Consider the following 23458-nt stretch of genomic DNA (forward strand, 5'->3'; position numbering starts at 1 on the left):
ATCCTTTTTGAGCCACCTCCTAGAGAAATGGAAATAAAAACAAAAATCAACAAATGGGATCTAATGAAACTTAAAAGCTTTTGCACAGCAAAGGAAACCATAAACAAGACGAAAAGACAACCCTCAGAAAGGGAGAAAATATTTGCAAACGAAGCAACTGACAGAGGATTAATCTCCAATACTTACAAGCAGCTCATTCAGCTCAATATCAAAAAAAAAAAAAAAAAAAACAACCCAATCCAAAAATGGGCAGAAGAACTAAATAGACATTTCTCCAGAGAAGATATACACATTGCCAACAAGCACATGAAGGGATGCTCAACATCACTAATCTTTAGTGAAATGCAAATCAAAACTACAATGAGGTATCACCTCACACCAGTCAGAATGGCCATCATCAAAATATCTACAAACAATAAATGCTGGAGAGGATGTGGAGAAAAGGGAATCCTCCTGCACTGTTGGTGGGAATGTAAATTGTTACAGCCACTGTGGAGAACAGTATGGAGGTTCCTTAAAAAACTAAAAATATAACTACTATATGACCCAGCAATCCCACTACTGGGCTGTACCCTGAGAAAACCATCATTCGAAAAGAGTTGTGTACCACAATGTTCATTGCAGCTCTATTTACAATAGCCAGGACATGGAAGCAACCTAAGTGTCCATCAAGAGATGAACGGATGAAGAAGATGTGGTACATATATACGGTGGAATATTACTCAGCCATAAAAAGAAACAAAATTGAGTTATTTGTAATGAGGTGGATGGACCTAGAGTCTGTCATACAGAGTGAAGTAAGTCAGAAAGAGAAAAACAAATACCGTATGCTAACACATATATATGGAATCAAAAAAAAAAAAATGGTTCTGCAGAACCTAAGGGCAGGACAGGAATAAAGATGCAGATGTAGAGAATGGACTTGAGGACATGGGGAGGTGGAAGGGTAAGCTGGGATGAAGTGAGAGAGTGGCATGGACATATATACACTACCAAACGTAAAATCGATAGGTAGTGGGAAGCAGCTGCATAGCACAGGGAGATCAGCTCGGTGCTTTGTGACCACCTAGAAGGGTGGGATAGGGAGGATGGGAGGGAGATGCAAGAGGGAGGGGATATGGGGATATATGTATATGTATGGCTGATTCACTTTGTTATACAGCAGAAACTAACACAACATTGTAAAGCAATTATACTCCAAAAAAGATGTTAAGAACAAAAAACAAAACAAAAGACAATGTATCTGAGTGTTGGAAGCACAGGAGGGACGTGAGCTGGGGGTGGATGTCCAAGTAAGGAGAGCTTAACAGAGGCCTAAAGAACAAGGCAGAAATGGATCTAAGGCCTGGCGTTGCTGAGGGAGGGAGCTGCTGCCTGGATATTGACTTTTTTAAAATATTTATGTATTTATTTATTTTTATTTTTTTAAATTGAAGCATAGTTACTTTACAATGTTGTGTTAGTTTCAGGTGTACAGCACAGTGATTCAGTTATACTATACATATATATATGTCTATATATCTTCTTTTTCAGATTCTTTTCCCTTGTAGGGTATTACAAAATATTGTGCATAGTTCCCTGCGCTATACAGTAGGTCCTTGTTGGTTGGATATTGATTTTTTTATACCGTCTCATAGTAAACATTCTGAAATGTTCTGAGATGGTTTCCCCCAGTTGTACTGCACGAGCTGGGCAAGCTGACACGGAGCCAGGGTTTCTCCACACAGGAGACCAGCAAAAATGAGCGCTCTGCCTGATGGTTCCTGAGGGAATCCACCCTCCAAGCAGTATCCTATTACTGGCCAACCCCGGGAACTTGGCCCCAGGAGACATGTCCCAGAAAATGTATCTCTGACAGCTGATGGTGTGTGTCTCTTCCCAACTGTGCACTCATGATGGTAACTTGACACTGGTCCTGATGGAGAGTATTTACAACACAGAAATTGGCAAATGCTACCCATCAGGGTGTTCTTTGCCAAGGCCAGTTGTTAAACCTTTCCCAGCCCGCTGCTGTGTGTACCTCCACTTGGGGAGCTTTCTGTGCTACCTGTTGCAGGCCCTACCACTTTCCGGGTCTCTATATCTCATTTCGCTAAAGAAACTTTACACCCGTTGGATTGGCCCCCTCTTGCACAGCACTTGAAATCTTCTGGGTCCCCTTCATTCTCTAGCTACTGCTGCTGGGACCTGTACCATGCAGGCGTTGACTACCCTGCATGTGCCTTGGGCCCTGCCTGTACCTGGGCTTCACCCTGCGGTGTCCTTGATGCGTGAGCGGGGGAGCCCATCCTCGTGCGTGCACAGCTTGATGCACTGGGGACTTGGTACCTGTGGGGCCACCTGGACGAATGGGGAGTGAAAGTCAATGACAATGCGTCCTTCTTCGGTTTCCCAGGAAGACGGTTCTGAGATGCATTTCCCAAGTCTCTCCAAGAATCGAGCCTTCTACCCGTGTCTTCTCCTGCAGTCCATTGACAGCCAGTCTGACTAAGGCAGGTAAGGAGATGAAGGCTCCGAGAGAGTCAGTGACTTGCCTAAGATCACGCATCTTGGTGGTGGAGGAGGTGGGACGTGAACGCACATCGCAGGGCCAGTGTGTCTTTCCGTGCCTGTGTGTTGCCTCTGCCTGTCAAGCCAGTCTTGCCAGCTCACCCTCCCTTTCCTCCTCCTAAGAGTGGTTCCCATGGGAACACCTCAGGTTCTTGGAATTAAACAGTTGGAAAGCACTCATCATAGCAATAGCTGCGTCTGATAACAATCCTTTCTTCATGTCCTGAGTGCTCTCCATCTCTTTTACTTTTCCTCCCTGGGATCATTTCTCACATAAATTCTTGCACCCAAGCCTATATCCCAGGCTCTGCTTTGAAGGGATCTCAGCCCAAGACATCCTCAGAGTCTGTTGACGTCTGTCCGTCACTCACATGACTCTCCTCTTCAGATAACAGTAACAAGCAGGAAGTGGCCTCGTGATGGGGAAGCAGGTTAAGTGTGACCGACCTCCTCTTTGAAGGAAGTCTTGCCTGGTTCCCCTCAGACCTGGTCATGCTTTGCCCCTATGGGAACTGCACTGCACTGGAACTGATGGGTTTATACATCAGACCCCTCTCCCTCCCGACTCTGGAAAATGAGACAGTGGGACATTATTTTCTTCATCTTACAACATCCTGTAGCACAGAGTAGGTATCAATAAACTTTTTGAAGAGTGAATGCAGAGAGCATTTTTTTCCAAAGGTTTACAGTTTAGCACAACTGGGAAAAATCATTCTTTTCAGCACTCATTGTTGGTAGAAGATGGGGAAGGACATTCCTGATGTGAGCCAAGGCCATCCAAAAACCACAGAGCGATGGCGAGAAGAAACTCAAACAACAGACAAGGAAAAGTAAAAAATTAAACCTGTAGCAAATAAGTAAATATTAAGCCTGAACCTCCTAAAGCAAATAAAATGCTCGGAATGTCAGTGAGAGAAGCAGAAGCCACTGCTTTTGACCAAATTTTATGACTATTTTTTAAAAGGCATGTTTCTTAACACTGCAGGTCTGTGATAAGTTTATAAACACTTTAGAGGAAGTACAAACATAGGTGATGAAAGTCACAGCGAGTGAGTCACGTTTGCAGCACGTAGAGGATGATCCTGTCACACAGCAAACCTAAACTGCAGCTAATGATATAAACAGAGGATAATGATGTGGGGAGGCCTGCCTGCCTGGAAACAAGAAGGAAGTCAACTCGTGGATAAATAATAAAGCAGCAGAGGACACTGAAAAATGGCAGCCAAGTGGAAGCCCGGAGCAGAAAAACAGTACAAAAATGGATCCAGGCACAGACGTAGAGAATGGACTTGAGGACACGGGGAGGGGGAAGGGTAAGCTGGGACGAAGTGAGAGAGTGGCATGGACTTATATATACTACCAAATGTACAACAGATAGCTAGTGGGAAGCAGCCGCATAGCACAGGGAGATCAGCTCGGTGCTTTGTGACCACCTAGAGCGGTGGGATAGGGAGGGTGGGAGGGAGGTGCAAGAGGGAGGGGATATGGGGATATATGTATATGTATGTCTGATTCACTTTGTTATACAGCAGAAACTAACACACCATTGTAAAGCAATTATACTCCAATAAAGATGTTTTAAAAAAAAAAAAAAGGATCCAGGGACTTCCCTGGTGGGGCAGTGGTTAAGAATCCGCCTGCCAACGCAGGGGACACAGGTTCAATCCCTGGTCTGGGAAGATCCCACATGTCATAGAGAAACTAAGCCCATGTGCCACAACTACTGAACCTGTGCTCTAGAGTCCACACACTGCAACTACTGAGCCCACGCACTGCAACTACTGAAGCCCGCAGGCCTAGAGCCCATGCTCCACAATAAGAGAAGCCACCGCAATGAGAAGCCCGCGCACCGCAACAAAGAGTAGCCCCCTCTCGCTGCAAGTAGAGAAAGCCTGCGTGCAGCAACGAAGACCCAGAGCAGCCAAAGATATTAAAATTTAAAAAAATATGGATCCAAACAGAAAAATGATCGCAGTGGGTGTGGCAGGGACTATTCCATATTTGCTCTCAGAAGCATCCTCCAAGGGAGAGCTGAAGAAACCATGTCAAATTTTTAAACACAGAAAATGAAGTTAGAATCTTGGCCAAAACGAAGGACAGTGAGCAAAGCTTCAGGCGCCTCCTTTTAGCTCTTACTTCTTCTGTCCTGATCCTGCCTTAGGTTTTTTCTTCTCTAAAGTCAGTGAAGATCTGCCAACACATTGAACGCTCCCTTTCTTTTTTTAACCATCAGGAAATTATTGTACTTCAAAATTTAGAGCACCCAAGCATTCAGCTGTCTTACAAGTTGCTAACAAGAGGCGGACAAGTAAAGCCCACAGCTGTGATGGGGAGGGTGTGGTTTATAAGGGTCTTTCACAACCACAGGACCACTCGAGCAGAGTTGAATTCCCGCCATTTGCCATCAGTATTTCTTATGAACGTGCCGCCCATTACTGAGCTTGCAACACGATATTTTAATTGTCTGTTTACATGTCTACCAGCAGCTGGTGTGCTCCTTGAGAGTACTTTGCTTTTCTGTCCCTCCAGGGCCTAGCTCTGGGCTTGGTAAATAGTAGGTGCTCAATAAATGCAAGCTGGTTTTGAAAAACTATTATGTGCAACTACCTAGAAATTGAAAAAAAAAAAGTTAAATAAAAAACAGGTCAAGGAAAGAATCCATAGGCAGCCCAAACACTATTGGAAGCACACTTCTTTACCCCCAGTTTTTATATTAGTTAGAAAGAAAAGAAAAGAAGGAATGAGCTAAGTCTCTCTAGGGAATTTAGGGAGTGTTATGAACTGAATGTTTGTGTACCTGCAAAATTCCTGTGTTGAAGCCCTAACCCCGCAATGTTCCAAAGCAAACACTTCCTCCATTTTGTTGTGGTTCCACATCCCTCCTTAAACAACCATCATAATGTACTCCTAACGCGCTCACACAGGCTCAGGAGCCAATCTGGGCCACTTTACAACTGTCAGGGCTGGAGGGGGAGAAGATGTATAGGAATAAAGCCGGGAATGGGGTACCTTAAGACAATAACAGTAGTTCTGTTTAGGGTGGCACAATTATGGGTGATCTTTATTTTTTTTTTTCTGTTTTCTAAATTTATATTGTGGTCATGTGATATTTATATCATTTAATCTTTTACTTGTAAGAAAAAATTATGCTGGGGAAACAGGCAAAACAAACACATAAGCACAGCAGACACACAAACACACACACACCTACTCATACATACACGCGGAGACACATATATTCACAGGCACACGTACAAACACACATACTCACAAACACACATGAGCTCCAGAATAAGAAACCTTGCTTGGATTCCTGGTTCTACCTCCTTGTACAAATTACCTTGCTCAGTCCCTCTTTTTAAAAATCTGTATAATGGGCATAACACCTGACCTGCCTGTCTCTGTGGGTTTACCGTGGGGCTCGATTCCTACAAGGCAAGTAAAATGCTGTGCCGATGGGGGGTGGGTGCAGCTCACCTCTACACTTCCCACCACAGCCTTGGATACAGTGACTTGGATGGTAAAGATGATCGTTTGGAACGTGTTCACTTGCCAAGAATAAAAGTGCAATGAAAATAGCCCAACTAGCTCATAATTTGTAGCCACTGTGGCCGGCAGAGAGGGAGGAGGTGAGACTCAAGTACTGGCCTGGGAGTCGAGGGAATTTGTGCTGCCCTTTAAGTCCCATGTCTTGGAGAAGGATCAGCTCTCCTCACCTGAGTAAAACCCACCCCAGAGGGCTGAGGTGAGCATCTGACAGCTGAGGCTGTCAGCTGACTCACCACGGCCCCATCCTCACCCAAGTGCTGTTTGACAATGCCTGTGAGTGTGCCAGGGAGTGATGAAAGTGACACACATTGGGGAAGAGACAGGGAAAGGAAGAAACAAATGAAAATTGTATTAAGTGCCCACTCTGAGACATTTGTACACAGCACACGGTTTATAGCTGACACGTGGTTGCCCCAGACTTTAACATGGAAGGAAGAGCAAGGGTCATCACCCCTTTTTCCAGAGGCAGAAAACTAAGGCTTGTGATTCAGAGTCACCTGTCTGCACTCACAGAAGTTAGGGACAGATGCACCGGGGTTTCGAACACCAGTCTTCCCTCCTGACCCAGGATGCCTCCAGTCAGGGTGATGGGGCAAGCAGGGTGTAGGGCCTGGGACAGTCATCCCCGTTCCCGGAGGGGCTGAGGCTTGGTTACGAGCTCAGCTTTAGGAGAGAGCCAGCCGGAGAGTCAAGGTTCGGCTCCACCACTTCTTGGCTATGTGACCTCGTCCACAAAGCCACTTAGCCCTCTCTCCAAGCCTCAGTCTCCCCATCTGTAAAATGGGGAAATAATGGCTCCTGACAGGACGGCTATGAATCTAGAGGAGCCAGTGCCCGTGAAGTGCTCAGGACAGCGCCTGGCTCAGTGTAAACAGCAACCTTCAGCTGCCACTACTACTTTGTCACTGTCCAGGACCTGCAGCTGCTCATTTAGAGTTTATTAAATGACTAACCAGAGCACGGCACCTTCCTGGCAGCGCCTCCCCAAACCAGCTGACAGTTTATAGAAATCCGAGATGAGATGGGCGGAGGCTCAGAGGATCCGAACAGCAGCATGTATTTATCGTTTGTGCTGCTCCAAGCTTCTGTTCCATGAAGCAGCTCCTACTGACGCCTTCAGGAAGGAAGGAAAGCGTAAGACCCCAGTTAGCCTGCCTGCCTGCATCACACAGCGGCAAATCAGGGAGGAAATGTGTCCTGGGGGCATCCACCTGCCAGAGGATAGAAAGACAGGGCCCACCCCTCCCACCCCTCAGAGTGATGACAGAGGCTGACTTTTACCATGGGCCCGGCTGTGCCCGCCCCCCGCATTGCCCCTGACATTTTCACAACGACCCATAGAGGAGGCACTGCTGTTATCCCATCTCACAGATGGAGAAAGAAGAGAAGAAGCAAAGTCCCTTTCCCAAGGACTCACAGCTATAACTGGAGGGCTTGAACGATTCCGGAGGCTGCCCTTTGAAGCCCTATGGGAAATCTTGTCTCTGCAGCCCCTTATAGCTCACAAAAAAAATATTTTCCCTTTTGATCTTATCTGACTCGCCACTTGTTATGGACTGAATCGTGTCCTGTCCTCTCCCACCCCCTGCGAATTCATATATTGAAGTCCTAACCCCCAGAACCTCGGAATGTGACCTTGTTTGGAAATAGGGTCATTGAAGTTCGTCGAGTTCACACTGGAGCAGGGTGGGCCTTCATCCAATATGACTGATGTCCTTAGAGGAAGGGGAAATTTGGAGACAGACAGACAGACAGACAGACAGACACACACACACACACACACACACACACACACACACACACACACACACACACACACAGAACACCATGTGAAAACGGAGGCAGAGAGAGACAGTGATGCTTCTGTGAGCCAAGGATTGCTGAAGACGGCCAGCAAACCACTGGAAGCTGGGGGAGAGGCCTCGAACAGATTCTCCCTAACAACCCTCAGAAGAAACTAACCCTGTGGACACCTTGATTTCTGACTTCTGGCCTCCGGAGCTGGGAGACAATAAATGTTTGTTGTTTAAAGCCATTCAGTTTGGGGTAGTTTGTTATGCCAGCCCTAGGAACAAATATACAACTGTTCCGGGAAATAGGGTCAGTTGCTCCTATTTTATAGGCGAGGAAAAGGAGACTCAGAGAAATGAAGTGTTATAGGCCAAACAGCCAAGAAGTGGGAGGGTTAAGAAACCCAGTGTGTTTGCTTCCTGTTCCAAAGCATATCCCACCTGATTGGAGCTGCTCTAGCCTATTATCATATGCCTCATATTGGCAGAGAGCTTTACAGTTTGCAAGGGTTCAACACATATCGGCTCAAGCGATGGCACAATAAACATAAAATGCTTTGCAATAACAGGGAACGTGGTAGTAGCTGCATTTTCAATGGATGAAAGGGGTGCTCCGGAAGGAGGATGGATTCCAGAAGGTGAAAGTGAAGGCAACATCCACAGTGTGTTTCCCTGCTGGGATATGACCTTTATTCATGTGTTCTCTGATTTAAATTATGTTCTCCTATTCAAATGATCTTGGCCTGCAGAAGAGTTATTTATCCCTCTTCTCTGGCCTAGCGAATAGGCCAGAATCTGTGATGAACACGTCAGGACAGATACCTCGGAAAATATTTGAAAACAGTCCTTCTGATGCCACCGTGCGAATAAGACATAAAAAGTGATTCCTCCAACACCTAGGAAGGCAAACAGAAGCAAACAGACATGTCCATTTCCAGCCTTTGGAAGCAGCAGAATCTCATCTGGGTCGTGTGAAAACACAGCCAAGAGCAGTCTGCACTGACCCTGTCCCTGGCTCACAAGGAAACCCAGTTTTGTGATGTGTTTTCAGCCAAATGACAGGTGTGAAAGCAAGAGTGATCATTTCCTTCGTAACGGATGTGTATTCAGAGTTGAGCTCCCAGACCTCTTAACAAGGAGCGGAAGTACCTGTCCTGAGGCCCCGGGGACCTTCTGCCCAGAGCATCCTGTGTCCTCCTTGCTTGGTACCTTGCCTGAGGGTCCCTGACCCCAAAGACCTCAACTCCGTGGCGGCCACATTTGCAATGCGCTGTAAGAGCCGCTTGCCAGTTCATACTATCCAGTCAGCTTTGGGTTCAGCACCTTTTAGTTCCCCCGAACTGATGGAAGGTACAATTATCTTCTCCATTTTCACAGGTAACTGTCAGTGAACATGTCAGTGAGGGCGGCAAACCCTTGGGACCTGAAAGCAGGGGTTCCTAACCAGGGGTGGGCGTCACGGCAAGACTGGGGGATGTCGGGGATGTTACGGCAGAAGAGTCAACACCGTCCCTACGTCTCGGCAGGTGGGCAGGAATTTTGCAGGAGGACAAGGACGAGGGAAGGGCGTGAGAGGTGGAAATAAGAGCACGGATAAAGGCAGGGAGGCAGCAGACTCAGGTTTCTGAAGAACCACAGTGGTCCAGTGCGGCCGGAGGGATGGGGGCAGTGGGCAATGGGTGGGGGCTTCCACCTACCCCACCTCCTCCCAAGGCCGGCCTTCCTGGCCTCCCCATCACTCTGTGTTCAGCCTCATGCGTGTCTTTTGAGGCTTGGGTGCTCCAACCTCCATCTCTCTCCAGCTTCCAGGCCTTCCCCTGGGATGTGGCGCATGCTTGGGTGGGTCACACCCCCATCCAGCTACCCTCCTCCGGGGCTCACTTCCCACTGGTGTGATTGTCTGGTTGCTCCTTGTTGGATGGACGGCCTATTAATTTCCAATCGCTGCTATGGCAAAGTACCACAGACTTAGTAGCTTAACACATCGCAGATGTGCTCTTACAGTCCTGCAGGTCAGAAGCTTGAAATGGGCCTATCTGGGTTAAAATCAAGGTGTCCACAGGACTGTTTCCTTCTGGAGGCTTCTGCTTCCTTGTCCTTTCCGGCTTCTAGAGACCACCTGCATTCCTTGGCTTGTGGTCCTGCATCACATCACCTTCCCTCTGCTTCCTTTGCCACATCTCCTCTGACCCTAGCTCTCCTGACACTCTTGTAAGGACTCTTGTGATTACATCAGCCCCACCCACATAGTCCAGGGTAATCTCCCCCTCGTAAAATCCTTAATTTAATCACATTTGCAAGGTTCCTTTTGCTATATGAGGTAACATATTCGAAGACTTTGGGGATTAGGATGTGGACATCTTGAGGGGGCTGTTATTCAGCCTGCCGCAGATGAATATGCTGACCCAGAGCCGTGACTCAGTGTGCTTGATCTGTTGGATAGTTAGAGCACGGTGAGCGCTGGTGCATGGCAGGGTTGGGGGCATGACTGAATTGCAGAAAACACGTGAGCAGGGCATGCTGGGAGAATGTGTGTGGAAACTGGGAATGTGTGCGCGAGCCAGGGGTGATTATGTTGAAAGGGGGACATGCAGCAAAAAAAATAATAAAAGGGACATAAAGCAAACATAGTGGTTACCTCTGCAGCCTCAGTTTCCTTATCTGAAAACTGGGAAGATGGACCAGGCTGAATGTGCGGCTTTATAAGGCCATGCAGCTAGAATATTAGTAAGGACTGAGGCCAGCAATCTGACTTCCCAAGCTGTACCTCTTTCCCATCTCCCATGTCCCCTTATCCCAACCTTAAATAGCCCTTCTCTCTCTCTCCCTCTCTCTGTGTGTGTATAATTTATTGAGATACAATTTGCACACCATACAATCCATTCATTGAGATACAATTTGCACACCATACAATCCATTCATTTAAAGTGCACAGCACAATGGTTTTTAGTGTATTCACAGAGTTATACAACTGTCATTAATTTTAGAACATTTTTATCTCTCTAAACAGAAATGCCCCCAGCCCTAGGCAACCCCTAACCTACTTTCTAAACAGCCCTTCTTTGGACCCAGCACCCCCTGGCTATTTGCCAGCCCTTTTTTCTGCTCGGTGCCAAATGGGAGGCTTATGCTGGCTGTCAGACTGTCCTGCCCACGCATTCCCTTCCTGACCCTCTGCCTTCAGACTTCTGCCCTCATCATTCTACTGAAAGGCTTTCTGAAAGGTCAACAGTGACCCCGGGGCCAAATTCAAAGGCTTTGCCGCTCTGTACTTACTGATTTGTCAGCGGTCCCTGACTTTAACGACCTGTCATGGTGGTCCCTTTACCACTGCCCTGCCCGGGACGCCTCACATTTTGCCTGCTGTGTGAATGGTGGGGGATGCTAGGGTTCTGTCCTCACCCTCTTCCTTCTGCAGTAGAGAAGTTAATGCCCACGGTCTGAATGCCAGCTTCGCCGTGCACCAGCTGTGTGAGCTTGGGCAGCTGACTTCATCTAAGTCCACTTTCCTTATTTGTATCTCAGGAAGAGTGACAGTACCCACCCCTCGGCGTTATTGTGGGGGCTAAATGAGTTAATTCATAGGAAGAGCTTGCTGGGAGAACTGCTTGGCACATATGAACAGACCACGCTCAGTGTTTGCTGATATGATTACGTTGCTCCTCCTTTTGTTCAGTTGAGTTTATTCATAGCCACGTTTTCTCAATAACTTCTATGCATCACACTTCCCTGGGGTTCAAATTTCCATTAAATTCAATTATAAGCAGGGGCTTTGGGCAAGTATAGCTTCCCCAAAGCCTCACTTTTGTGACCTGTAAGACGGGGGTAATAGTAGCTGGGTCTTAGGGTTGTTGGAGAGTTTAAGTAAGTTAATACATGCAAAACATTTAGAACAATGCCTGCCACGTAGTAAATCCTCTAGAAATGTCAGTAGCAGCAGTAGTTGTAATTATCCAGCCTTCATCTCTCACCTCCACGTGATGGTGGGTTTGACTTGACCGTGGATAGCACTTGCGTGTTCTACCATCATCTTAAACCAAAATCACATCTGAGCTCATCAATTTTTTCACAGCAGCTTCTATCACAGCTAACTCAAATCACACTGTTGGCACCCCCAGTCCTGGTTTCCCAGGTCGAAAGACCATTGGTCATCTTGCATCTCCTTTGTCCTTTCTATCCAATTTTCATCCTTTCCAATGACTCACATTTGCTCATTCCCTCCCATTCACTTCCCCCGCTTTTGTCTGGGGCTTGCCTACCCATGTCTGAAAGTCTGCAGTGACCTCTTGCCTGCCCCCAGTCCATCCACCAAACCAAAGTACACATGATACAAAATACATCGCCCACTTCTGGGTGATGCTTCTAAGTACTCTCCTTACCCCCAACTCTGCCCCTGAAGGAGCTTCTGAATCTTTAAAAAGGGTCTCCGCGAGCCAGTCGCCAACTGCCATAATTACGTGGGACTTTCCACGGTTTCTCCTCGAGTCTTTGCCTCTTAGTTTTGGTTTGGGTATATGTTTCAGATGCTTGGCTTCATCCTTTCTTTTCAGTCTGGTGTTGGAGGTGAAGCCTGTGGCTTCTTTAAAACTGAAAATCACACCTCCACCCATCCTTCTCTCTTGAGTCATCCCATCCTCCCTGTTGCTATTTCAACATTAATCTGCCTTTTATCCAGTCAACCTCTTGCTGTGTCAGATAAGGGTCCCTATCAAGCTCAGCACCACATTATTTTTCCTTAATTTATTCTCTTAGGCAGACCCATCTCTGTATAGGTTTTGTGATGTCATAGAATGAAAGACACATTATAATTAAGCCACAACTATTAACATGAAAGGAAAAATGTGGGGGACACATAATGAGGGATTGGAGCACTTAAATAAGTGACTGCATTTGGTTAGTGAACTTCACTACAGCCAAGGCAAAGAGAAATATACAAGGAAGGGCATAATTAACGTAATTTACTAAAGGTAATCGTGCCAGATTGCTGGGGAGACAAATTTACCTTCAAACAGAAGGATGGCATCATCTCATAGACCAGCTCTAGGATAATTTCTGCAGTGATGGGAACATTCTTCCATCTCTGCATGGTCCAGTATGGCAGCCACTAGCCACATGCAGCTACTGACCACTTGAAATGTGGCTAGTATACCCAAGGAACTGAATTTTTGATTTGACTTAATCTTAATTAAATCTGAATAGCCACATGTGGCTAATGGTACCATAATTGGAGAGTGTAATCACAGACTTTTATGTAAATTATGTTGTAAAGTATCTTTAATAGAATATTTCAAAATTGCCAAGATCTCTCTGCAACCCTGTATCCATTTGCTAGGGCTGCCATAACGAAATACCACAGACTGGAAGACTTAAATAACAGAAATTTATTTTCTCACAGTCCTGGAGGCTAGACGTCCAAGATCAAGGTGTCAGTGAGGTTGGTTTCATTCTGGGGCTCTCTCCTGGGCTTGCAGATGGCCCTCTTTTCACTCTGTCCTCACATGGTCTTTATGCAGACATCCCCGGTGCCTCTTTTTGTCCTAGTCTCTCTTCTTATAAGGACACCAATCAGATTGGATAAGGGTTGCCCAAAGGCGTCATTTTAACTTAATTACTTCTTTAAAGGCCCTATCTCTAAATATAGTCAGATTCTGTGGTATTGGGGGTTAGGGCTTCAACATATGAGTTTGAGAGGGGACACAATTCAGCTCATAACAGAGCCCTCTGTGCACTATTAAACAACAGACAGGTAAAGGCATTTTTGATCAGAGGCCACAACTGGATAGTTCAGGTGTGTATCTTTCTAGCGACATACTTGGGACTAGGATGGGCTTCTGGGAATTGGGAAATCAAAGGGTGTCATATTCCTTAGGCCACAGTCTCTAATAGCAATCCCCTCACCCAGAATGTGAACTCACACTCCTCTGCCTGGCAGTGAAGGCCCCCAAGATTTGACTCCATTGACTGAACCAGCCTTCTTTCCTCTCTTCCTTTATTCCTGTTCCTCTGCTTTGTTCAGACCTCTCTACCCCATGTACCTCATACTCACTCCTGCTTCTCTGATTTTGTTCACACTGTCCCTCCTGCTGTTAATACCTTTTTAACTCCAGCATCATCCTAAGAATTTATATCCTGCTAATCTCAACCAAAACCCACCTCATTCTCAAAACCATCTCTGAACATTCAGTCTTCCTTAACATCATTCTCTCTTGTTTTCACGTCCAGTCACACTTGAAACAAACACCCCATGATTGAAAACGAAGTTCTTCTCTAATTGTTCCTAGGTCTTAGTGTTGTCTCTGAAACGAAATCATAAACGCAAGGGTCAGGGAGCAAGTGACCAATCCCTTCTGTAGACTTGACATCCTAACATAGCACAAGCACATAGTAGGTGCTCGATAATGTGTCTGCTGCTTGGTTGACAGACGTAAGTATTTTTTGTCCCTTTTCCACCTCTGAACTGTTTTTCCAACTTTATGTACAGCTGCACATTTAGTATCTGGAGCAAACCTGAGGCTGCAGCATATCACTCATCCTGTGTATTACATTTACAATAAAGTCAAAGACAGATGGCTAAAAAGAAACTCTAATCATCTCTGATACTATTAAATCTTCTAGTCTGAGTTCTCAGAGAGCCTAAGAAAATTTTCTTTTAATCCCTATGGGCTTTCTATTCCATAGATGAAGTTATAGAGCTGGCCTGAGAAGCAATTTTGTGAAATCATTTACCAAAGGGGAGGGGGGAAAATCATTATAGTCCTCCTTTGGAGGTTTGCAAGTAATAAGCATGCTCTATTCTCTTCAAGCCCAGAAGAGCTGCGTGGGCTTGATAAATAGCTAAGCTTGGCCCACCTGCAGCTCTAAAAAGATGTCTGTAAACATTACAGAAGAGAACCATCAGAAAGTTGGTGGGTGTTACTGATGAGTGGCTGTGGGTGCTTTTGTTGGCCAACATGGCAGCAGCCTTCTTTCTCTCCTCTGTGAATGACTAGTGACCTGTATAATTCCTTTGTTTTCCTGGTGACTGTCTTAACCGATATGGCTTCTTTTAAAGCAGTGGTTTTCAACTAGGGAAGGTTCTGCCTCTCTCCCCATCCCACCTGGGGGACATTTGACAATGTCTAGAAACATTTTATGTTGTCACAGCTGGCAGTGGGAGGTGCTGCAGGCATCTCCTGGGTAGATACCAGAGATGCTGCTAAACATCTGTCTTCCCTTGTCCCTTTGCTTTTGAGGGTCTCTCTGCCTTGCATACTCTTCTTCCAGTTTTTTCCTCTTTCGTGTCCCAGTTCAAACAACACCTAGCCTTCCTTATCGAAAGCCACTCTACAGCATGCATTCTCAGTGGGAGCAAGGCCACCCCCAAAAGGGTGAAAATGGATTCTTGGAGGATTTTTTAAAATCTTACTCTTCTAATGTATGTAAAGCACAAATACACATACAGGACATAAACAGATAGATGATAGGTAGGTAGGTAGATAGCTGGTGTATCTATGGTACTAAAATTTCATAGAGGTGGTTGATTAAGAAAAAAAAAGTCTAAAAAAGCTCCTTAGGGGGCAGTAATGAAAAAAAGGTTGAAAAATATTGCTCTGTGGAAACCGTCTCCCCCCTCCACTTACTCGCCAACATATACCCTAATTTACCTCCTTCCAGAACTTACTGCAATTGGAGAATACCCTACTTATTTTTAGTTCACTTGAGTATTTTCTGCCCCTCCCCACCCCTCTGAAAGTGAGCTCCTTGAAACTCAGGGATCTTGGCCATCTATTTGCCACTGTACCCCCAACACCTGCACATTGTTGGGCATGTAACAGATATTCAATCCATATCTGGCGATTCACTTGCATTGTAACCAAGGAATGATTTCCAGTACTAAACCAAGGACCCACTGGGCCAACCAGACCCCTCTTCGATTTCAACCCTCACTTAAATGCTACCAGATTCGTTGGGTCCCTTTTGGGCAGTAAGCTTAAGTCCCCTTCTTTCCTCCATGGTCAAGTTAATCTCTTAGCCCTGGTCTCAAGTAGCTCAAATTTCCTCTCCTCCCTGACCTCTGAGACCCAGCCACTCTGCAGTCCAGCCCTTCTCTATTCCACTGACATACCACAGTGAACACCACATGGATGTTTGACCCATTGAATTAAAACATTTGATCCATTAAATTAAAACATTTTGACCCATTAAATTAAAACATTTTCAAGTATAACAATAGGTTAACCATCTTAGAAATGACACAACAGAAGGAATGTATGATTATCTGATTTGATTTAGTAACAAATTGAATTACAGTGAGCATATGCTGTAGAAAAAAGACTGGAAGGAAGCAAACCAAAATATTACCAATGTTATCTATCTCTGGAATGTGGACTTGCAGTTTATTTCCTCCTTATGTTTTTGGCTAATTTAGGAATTTCCTATAATAAGCATGTATTTCTTTTACCATAAGAAACAAAGGGTTTTGGTGGTCGAGTTTTTAAAGTATCATTCATGATATTGCTGTATCAGAGAGGCATATATAGGCCTGATCCATGGATCCGGGACCAGGCCTCTCTGATTACATGGTGACTCCCACAAAGCTTTTTTGGGGGGGGATTTCTGTGCTTAGGAAAGCCATTAGATTTTGGCCAACCTAGTCCATTAAGCAAATAACACCAGCTCTCTTGCCAGGATGACAGCTACTATCTGTTCCATGGAGTTTTATATTTGTTAAGTTTTTCAAAGGTGTCGGTGACTCCCCAAAGTACAAAAATGTACTTGTACTGTAAGACACTCACCCATGCAAAATGCAAAAACCAGCCAAACAAACAAAAAACACACTCCCACATCTTTCTCAGGGGCTTCATGGCTCCCTGAAGCCAAGGTCATGACATCCTGACCTAGGAAGATTTCTTAGTGGAATGCCTCTTCAAACCTGGACCACATTTCTTCATTTTCTCCTCACAGGCAGCTACCATGACTGGCTTCCCAAACGTCCAAAACTTCCCTTGTCCTGAAGAATTTTCTAGATGCTGCCTCTTCCTAGCACATCTCCCCTGAGCCAATATGGTCAGTTCACACTTCAGTATCCTTACAGGTGACATGAGGGGCTCTTAATTTTTTTTTGTGATCAAGGAATGCTTTCAAATACTAGAACTTTTGGCAGATCAGTTAATAAAAAGACTCAGTCAAACGCTAGATCCAACAATTCATTAATAATTACAGTGCCCAGGGTGACAGCTAACAATGTCTGGAAGGGGCTCCAAGCATCTGGGCTTGGCATACAAATCATTTCAACTCTGAACCATTGTCCGCCCTGACCTTGATCTCACATACCCACATGGTGAGGATATAACTGACGCTGCACAATGTACACACTCTCTTGTAACCAAGGTGAATCGAACACACCCATCAAGATTTGGTGACCTACCCGGGAAGGGTTCATGGCATGAATGGCATGTTGACACACGTGGTTTGAGAACCACTACGAAACTTGAAGTACTTCTTACATCCAAAGCACTCTATACTACAGGACAATGACTTTTAGGACCCTCATTTAAAGCAAACAAACCTGGAGAAAAATCACTTAATAAAAGATCGGATCTGGCTGCCCAAAGCTGACTAAAAAGACAGAGATTATTTGCTGGAGAAACATCATCCTTACCTCCTCCAGGGCCCACAGGGAGTCCACCACGGGCTTGACCTTTTTCTGGTTGTAGAGCCCAATGAGCTTGTCCACCACTCCTCGAATGAGGCCAGCACGGCCCTGTTTGAAGAGAAGGTTTAGAAGGGAAAACCCAGCGATGACTTTGTTCTCTTCGTATAGCTTGATGGGGTTCACCTTCTCAACCTGCCACCACTGGAAAGAGAGAAGGTGTGGGTTACAAGCCATCAGTGCCAGGCCATGTTTGTAGCGCTGCAGGGAGACAATGGGGCTGCACTTGGGTGGATTCCAGCTGCCCAGGTGGTGGCTCTTGCTGGTGTATTTCTGTCAGCACCTCTTTGGCTGGGCACTGCTACAGGTGCACAGTGGTGCTTCCCAGAAGAGCTCGGGATGTAGGTGGGGCACAGCCCTTTACGAAAACAACTCCTAGACCACCTGTGATCGGAATGTTAAGTCACACGGCTGGGCCCATCAGATCTGGAGTTGAATCCTGGCTCTACAGTTTGCTCCCTGTTATTCTCTGTGCTTCATTTTTCTCAGCAACATACAGTGGCAGGATGCTGCCTCCGAGGTTTCCTGGGAGAATTTAGCGTGAAGCGCTTGGCTTAGTGGATGGCGGTGGTGGTGAGGGGGCTGGTGAAGGCAGCGGGGAGGGGTGGGGGGACGTGGTGGGAGTGATGTCTCTGCCTGCGCGAGCAGCTCTCCTTGGAGGAGCAACAGCAAGGCTGGAGAGGTGGGTCAGAAGGCATCAGTTAAAGAAGAGGAAGGAAGCATAATATAGGAAGAAGGAACAGCATAACGGAGCGATGGAGCCACAGTGTTGGAACTACATCGATGGTTCTCAACTGGGGGCGGTTTTACCCGCCAGGGACATTTGGTAAATGTCTGGGGATGTTTTTTGTTATAACTCAAGGGGGGAATCAACTGGCATCTAGTGGGAAGAAGCCAGGGATGTTGCTAACCTACAATACATAGGACAGGTCCTCGAAACAGAATTATCCAGCCCCAGCTGTCACTAGCACTGAAGTCCTAAGCGGGATACCCACACCTGGCACATATGGCTCCCTTACTTCCTGTCTTTCATCGCCCACTCCAGACATGAAAGTAAGTAGATAATCCATTAACAAACTACAGAAATGGTGATCCAACTGCTTTGTTCTGATTTAATTGTGTTTCTTCTGGTGCTGGCTAGAATTTAGAAATCCAAAAGGTCCAGCTTCTAGAGGGTGCTAAGAGATCAAAATGTTTAATAGTTTATTACAGAAGGCAAAGAGGAGTGTGATGGACCCTTAGGAACATTTATAATAGTTATGTTATCGGTGTGTTTCTTTTACATCCTGCCTCCTTCCAGGATTTAGGAAGCTCAAAAAAGTAAAATATCTTGTTTTTTTTAAGTGGGGAAATCAGATTGTTGGAAAATAAGTGTAAGAAAGACAGGCTGTAAACAGGGACAAGGTTCATGCACATTTTTTACCAAAGTACGCTCCCCAAGGGCCTGGGGGCCAGCTCTAGGAGAGATCTGTATTTGGCGGTGGGCTGCTTGCCACAAAAGCAAAGGTAGAGGAATGATTAGTAACTTGATTCACAGCGTATCTGCAGCGCTTCCACAAAGCGTTTGTGAAATGAAATGCTTGCCGAAGCTGCAATTGCTGCCCAGTTGTGTTTGTGTTCTAGAGCTGAATGCCTGGTTTTGAATCCCAGTTCTGTCACTCGCTAGCTGTGCAACTTTAAGCAAATCACTTAACCTCTCTGTGTTCAGTTTCCCTACTGTACCTCATGGGGTCGTCATGGGGAATAAATGTGTTGATACATACAAAGTACTTAGCTCAGTGTCTGGTGCATAGTACGTGCTCTATAAATATGAAATATTTTTATCACCTTAAGTTGGAGAGAGATTTTGGATCGAGCGAGTAAGAGCTCTGGATTTGGAGTCAGACTGCTCTCGAAATGTTGACTTCATTTGCTATTATCGTCATCGTTAAGATCTAAAAGCAAATGGCATGTGAACACAAGCTCCGTAAGAGTTTTAAGGGGGAACATCATTAAGACAGCTGAGAGAGAAATTCCTGTATGATTCCAAATATGCCTTTAATTTCTAAGGCTTTCTCCAATGTATAGAAGAAAATGCCTTTCTAGAACCTTCCAGAACAAGGTCATCATCCCACTCCTCAGCATGCCCTACCTTCAGTTTGCTTCTCACTGAACAACTAATATTGAACCCGGCCTCTGAAAGGGAACAGTCTTCATTCTTGACCTCCAACTATAAAGGCTTCTGGTAGTCGGCACCCTTGCTTTGAGCAGGAGAATCGTACCCTCCATCTTGGCTGCTTTCACGAGTGCCTTCACTGAACGTGGGCACACTGCAGTTATTTCATTAGCGCTGTGTGTTGTGATTGTGCATGTAGGGGAGAAAGGGAAAACACTTCTTACAATTGTATGTAATTTGGGACCAATTTGGTTCCCTACAGCAGGCCGTCAGCATCGTGTTAATTACAGCCACAGCAACAAAACAGCTGCGAGTGACACAAAGCCTGTCTTCAGGGGACACGCTCCAGACAGCATCCTTCATTAGACTCCATTCTTGCTCCCCTGTTTATCCCGAAGTTGCGATAACCTTGACCTGAACTTCAAAGCTCAAATGCAAACCGAGGCCCTTTAATTCTAATCTCACAGGGCAGGGAGTACTAATCATTCCAGAATCAGGGAGTGTTTGGAGATGAAGCCTTTGGCAGCCAGTGTTGGCACTTTGGAGGCATATGGATATCCCACAGTGCCACAAAGAGTAAATTCTAAACCCCTTTCCCTGGCTTTGTCTGACCGCCCTATTCACGGTGCTTCCACCCCATTCTGCTGTCTTCTACTTCAGCACCCTGTTTTCATCCCTTTCCGAGATTTTATGACTATTTACAATCATCTTATTAATATGTGTTACTTATTTCATCATCTCCTTCACTAGAACGCAAGAGTCCCAAGGGCCTCAAATGCACCCGTCTCATTCGCTGTGGTATCCTGGTGCCTGGCACAGCACCACAAATAGTAGGTGCTCAGAAGGTGCTTGCAAAGCGAGTGAATCCGTCAGTGCCTCACTGGCTGCTGAGGAGGCTGAGAGGAGAGAGGACGAAGGCAAGCTCTGATGAGACATGGCGACCCCCTGTAGCGGGGACAGGCGTCAGAATGGAAGTTCAAGCCCAGATTAGTTTAATTCTAGTAAGTGTGGCTCCAGGTGGGAATGTAGACCTGAAGAGCTTCGTGGTGGGGTGAGTGCCCAGGGATGCAGCTTCTCAACTGCAGACACAGTAACCACTGTGTTCAGAGCATGAGCACGTAAGCTAGTGGTTCACACACTCGCCTGTGTCAGAAAGTCACCCCAGGAGCTTGCGAAAAGTGTCAAGTCCTATTGTCTCTCCCAGCCAGTAGGATGGGGCTACGGAGAAGTCTCAAGTAGTCCTAGAGACCTGGTCAGAAAGTGGCCAAACTGAAAGGCTGGTCTCTCCGTGGACCAAGTAAAGTGCACTAACGCTAAGTTTATTCTTGACCAGTGATTAAAAATACCAACACTTAAACAATCTCTGTTGAAATCAAAATACAGTTTTCTGGAGTTTCTCGGGCACTCTCATTTCTCTGCTTCATTTGGACAAAAGTGGCCCAAGTCACAGTCCTGTCCATGCGTGGTGAGCAGGTTGAGAATGCAGGCTTTCTTGCAAATGAATGATGCAGATGAAGGACAAACAAGATTTAGGCTATTCGGTCCATGTCCTTGGATGGAAAAGCTTACAACATGCCAAGCACCACACCACCAGCGTACTTTAGACGTGCATGGATACTTACTGATTTTGCAAAGCTAAAGAAGCTCTTGGTCTCTCCAGTCACCATGTTGGATGAACCTGCAAATGGAAGATTCCCAAATCAAGCTAACGAAAATCAACATCTCTTGGTTTGCATGGAAGAATGGCAGTTGTCTGGCCCAGAACTGTCAAGAACTTGAAAAGAAATTTAGGTCAGCCTTGGAAAAATGAGGGAATTGGAGGGGGTGGGTGGCGTCGAGTTGACTTAATTTTAACTAAGTATCACTGGATCAGAGAGGAAGTAACATTTCTCAAGGTGACTATCATTACTTTGGACAACAGGTCACGTGGCAAAAATGTGATTTAAGCCAACATTATAATAAAATGATGAGTTGCTGAAATGTCTTGTTGGTTCCATTCTCTGAGACCGAAAAATGAACTCCTTTGTGATATTACTTTATGGCTTGAATTTGATTCCTCGGCAAGTCAGGGGCTTGGGGAGCTGACCTTGGCTGGGCATTTAAGTAGTGGAGAGAGGCGGGGCTGAATTAGAATTTAGATGGATGGAAAGATGGGGTACAGAGGAGCAGATGAGGGTGAAAATAGGTTCACAAGCCAAGGAAACGGTGTGACCCATGTGTGAGTTCCAAAGAGGTCTGGGCAGAAAGGTGAAAACCACTTGAGACCAATGGTGTGGGGAACGGAGCCTTGCTGATGGGAACAAACAATATTCAGAGTTAAGACAGGAAGTCGAGTTAGGAAAGATTCCCTAACATGCTCTTACAGAAAGGAAAAACCCCTTTCTGCTGTTCTGGGTTGGGCGAGGGTTAAGAGATACTATACCTTAGTGGTGCCTTTTCGGCGACTTTCCTGCCTTCCCCCCACAGATCTGGGAGTAAGTTCCTCTCAGAGAACCGTTAAATGAAAAAACAATGTATGTCTTAAACTTAGTTCTTTGGCCTTGGTAAACTAGTAGCCAGTTAATCACTGCTTCTCCTTTTATGGGGTGACTTTTACGGGGTACAAGCTTCACAGCACTAGGCTTTGATTACTTAGTCAAGTAATTGATGTAATAAATTAGATACTCGTGATATGATCGAGTTGTATACACCAAAATGACGTCATGGAACTGGGGCAAAAATAGAACCAGTAAATGAATAAGGATGGATGAAATGCTCATCTGTATTTGACTCACGTGTTAGTCATAGCCAATATCCCTACACTGACATTTATAGCTTCTCTTATCAATAGTAATAATTTAAAAACTGTGCATCCACCGCTAAAGACTTTCAAATACATGGCCACTACTCATAATGCCAGAATACTCCAGCAATGAAAGTTTCTTCCTTCTCTTTCTGTCACAATGATCTGATGATGACAAAATGATGCTTGACTACGTATACCTCTCAGATATCTCTTTTATAAGCTTCTCAGCTAATAGTAGGGAAATGAGTGTTTTTTTCTGAGTTATGCAGAACTAAGGCTCAATTTTCTACTCTACTTCCATGGGACAGAGTGCCAAAAATCTCAAGCATTGGAGAACTCCAAGATCATTTGGCTTTGGAATGTGACACCTGGCTTCAGATACGCTTTTTTCTTTGCAGAGACTAATGTTTAAATTGGTTTACCTGCCTATGACAAAGAGAAGAAGAAGAGGGGGGAGAGGAGTCTCTGGGGTCTCATTCTGCTGGAGAAAACCTGCTCCCAGATGTCTCTCATGAATCCTCCCAAACCCAAGAGCATATAAGTGAATGTAGAGGCAGACATGCGCTCTGTCCATCCGGGGCTTCTGTCTTGATTGGGACATACAGGAGTAGTTTAGAGGAAGGAGATTCTGTACCTTGCAACTTCATCTCCAATAGTGAAGTTCCTCCCTTTTAAAACCACCACATCCTAGCCACTCTTCTCCATCCTCTTATGGCTGTTTTATTGCTTCATTTTTGGAACTTCCTTTGAAGCTGTTAGTATTTTCCACCTGTGCCACCTGCTGTGGGTCGAGTCCCATCTCGTCACTACCTTGGCTTGGCCTTGCTTTATTTCTTTTAGAGTGAGAAATGCTCATGGGATAGTAGGGCAGTAGGGACTTTATAATTGAAAACAGTAGCGATGCTATAGAAAACATTAAAATATTAATACCACGCCCA

The 23458-nt window shown here is 45.5% G+C and overlaps 1 protein-coding gene across 1 annotated transcript in view; it reads right to left on the minus strand.

Annotated features, from left to right (window-relative positions):
* Positions 1-23458, minus strand: part of VAT1L (vesicle amine transport 1 like) — a 150381-nt gene that overhangs the window by 51274 nt on the left and 75649 nt on the right. The window contains exons 6-7 of the mRNA XM_068529008.1: positions 21358-21413; positions 17530-17724 (exon numbers count right to left, since the gene is read on the minus strand). Coding sequence (XP_068385109.1) covers positions 17530-17724; positions 21358-21413 — 251 coding nt within the window. The remainder of the gene's footprint in view (positions 1-17529; positions 17725-21357; positions 21414-23458) is intronic.

This window comes from Eschrichtius robustus, chromosome 19 (genome assembly GCF_028021215.1).
Source record: "Eschrichtius robustus isolate mEscRob2 chromosome 19, mEscRob2.pri, whole genome shotgun sequence".
In the NCBI taxonomy this organism is placed as follows: domain Eukaryota; kingdom Metazoa; phylum Chordata; class Mammalia; order Artiodactyla; family Eschrichtiidae; genus Eschrichtius; species Eschrichtius robustus.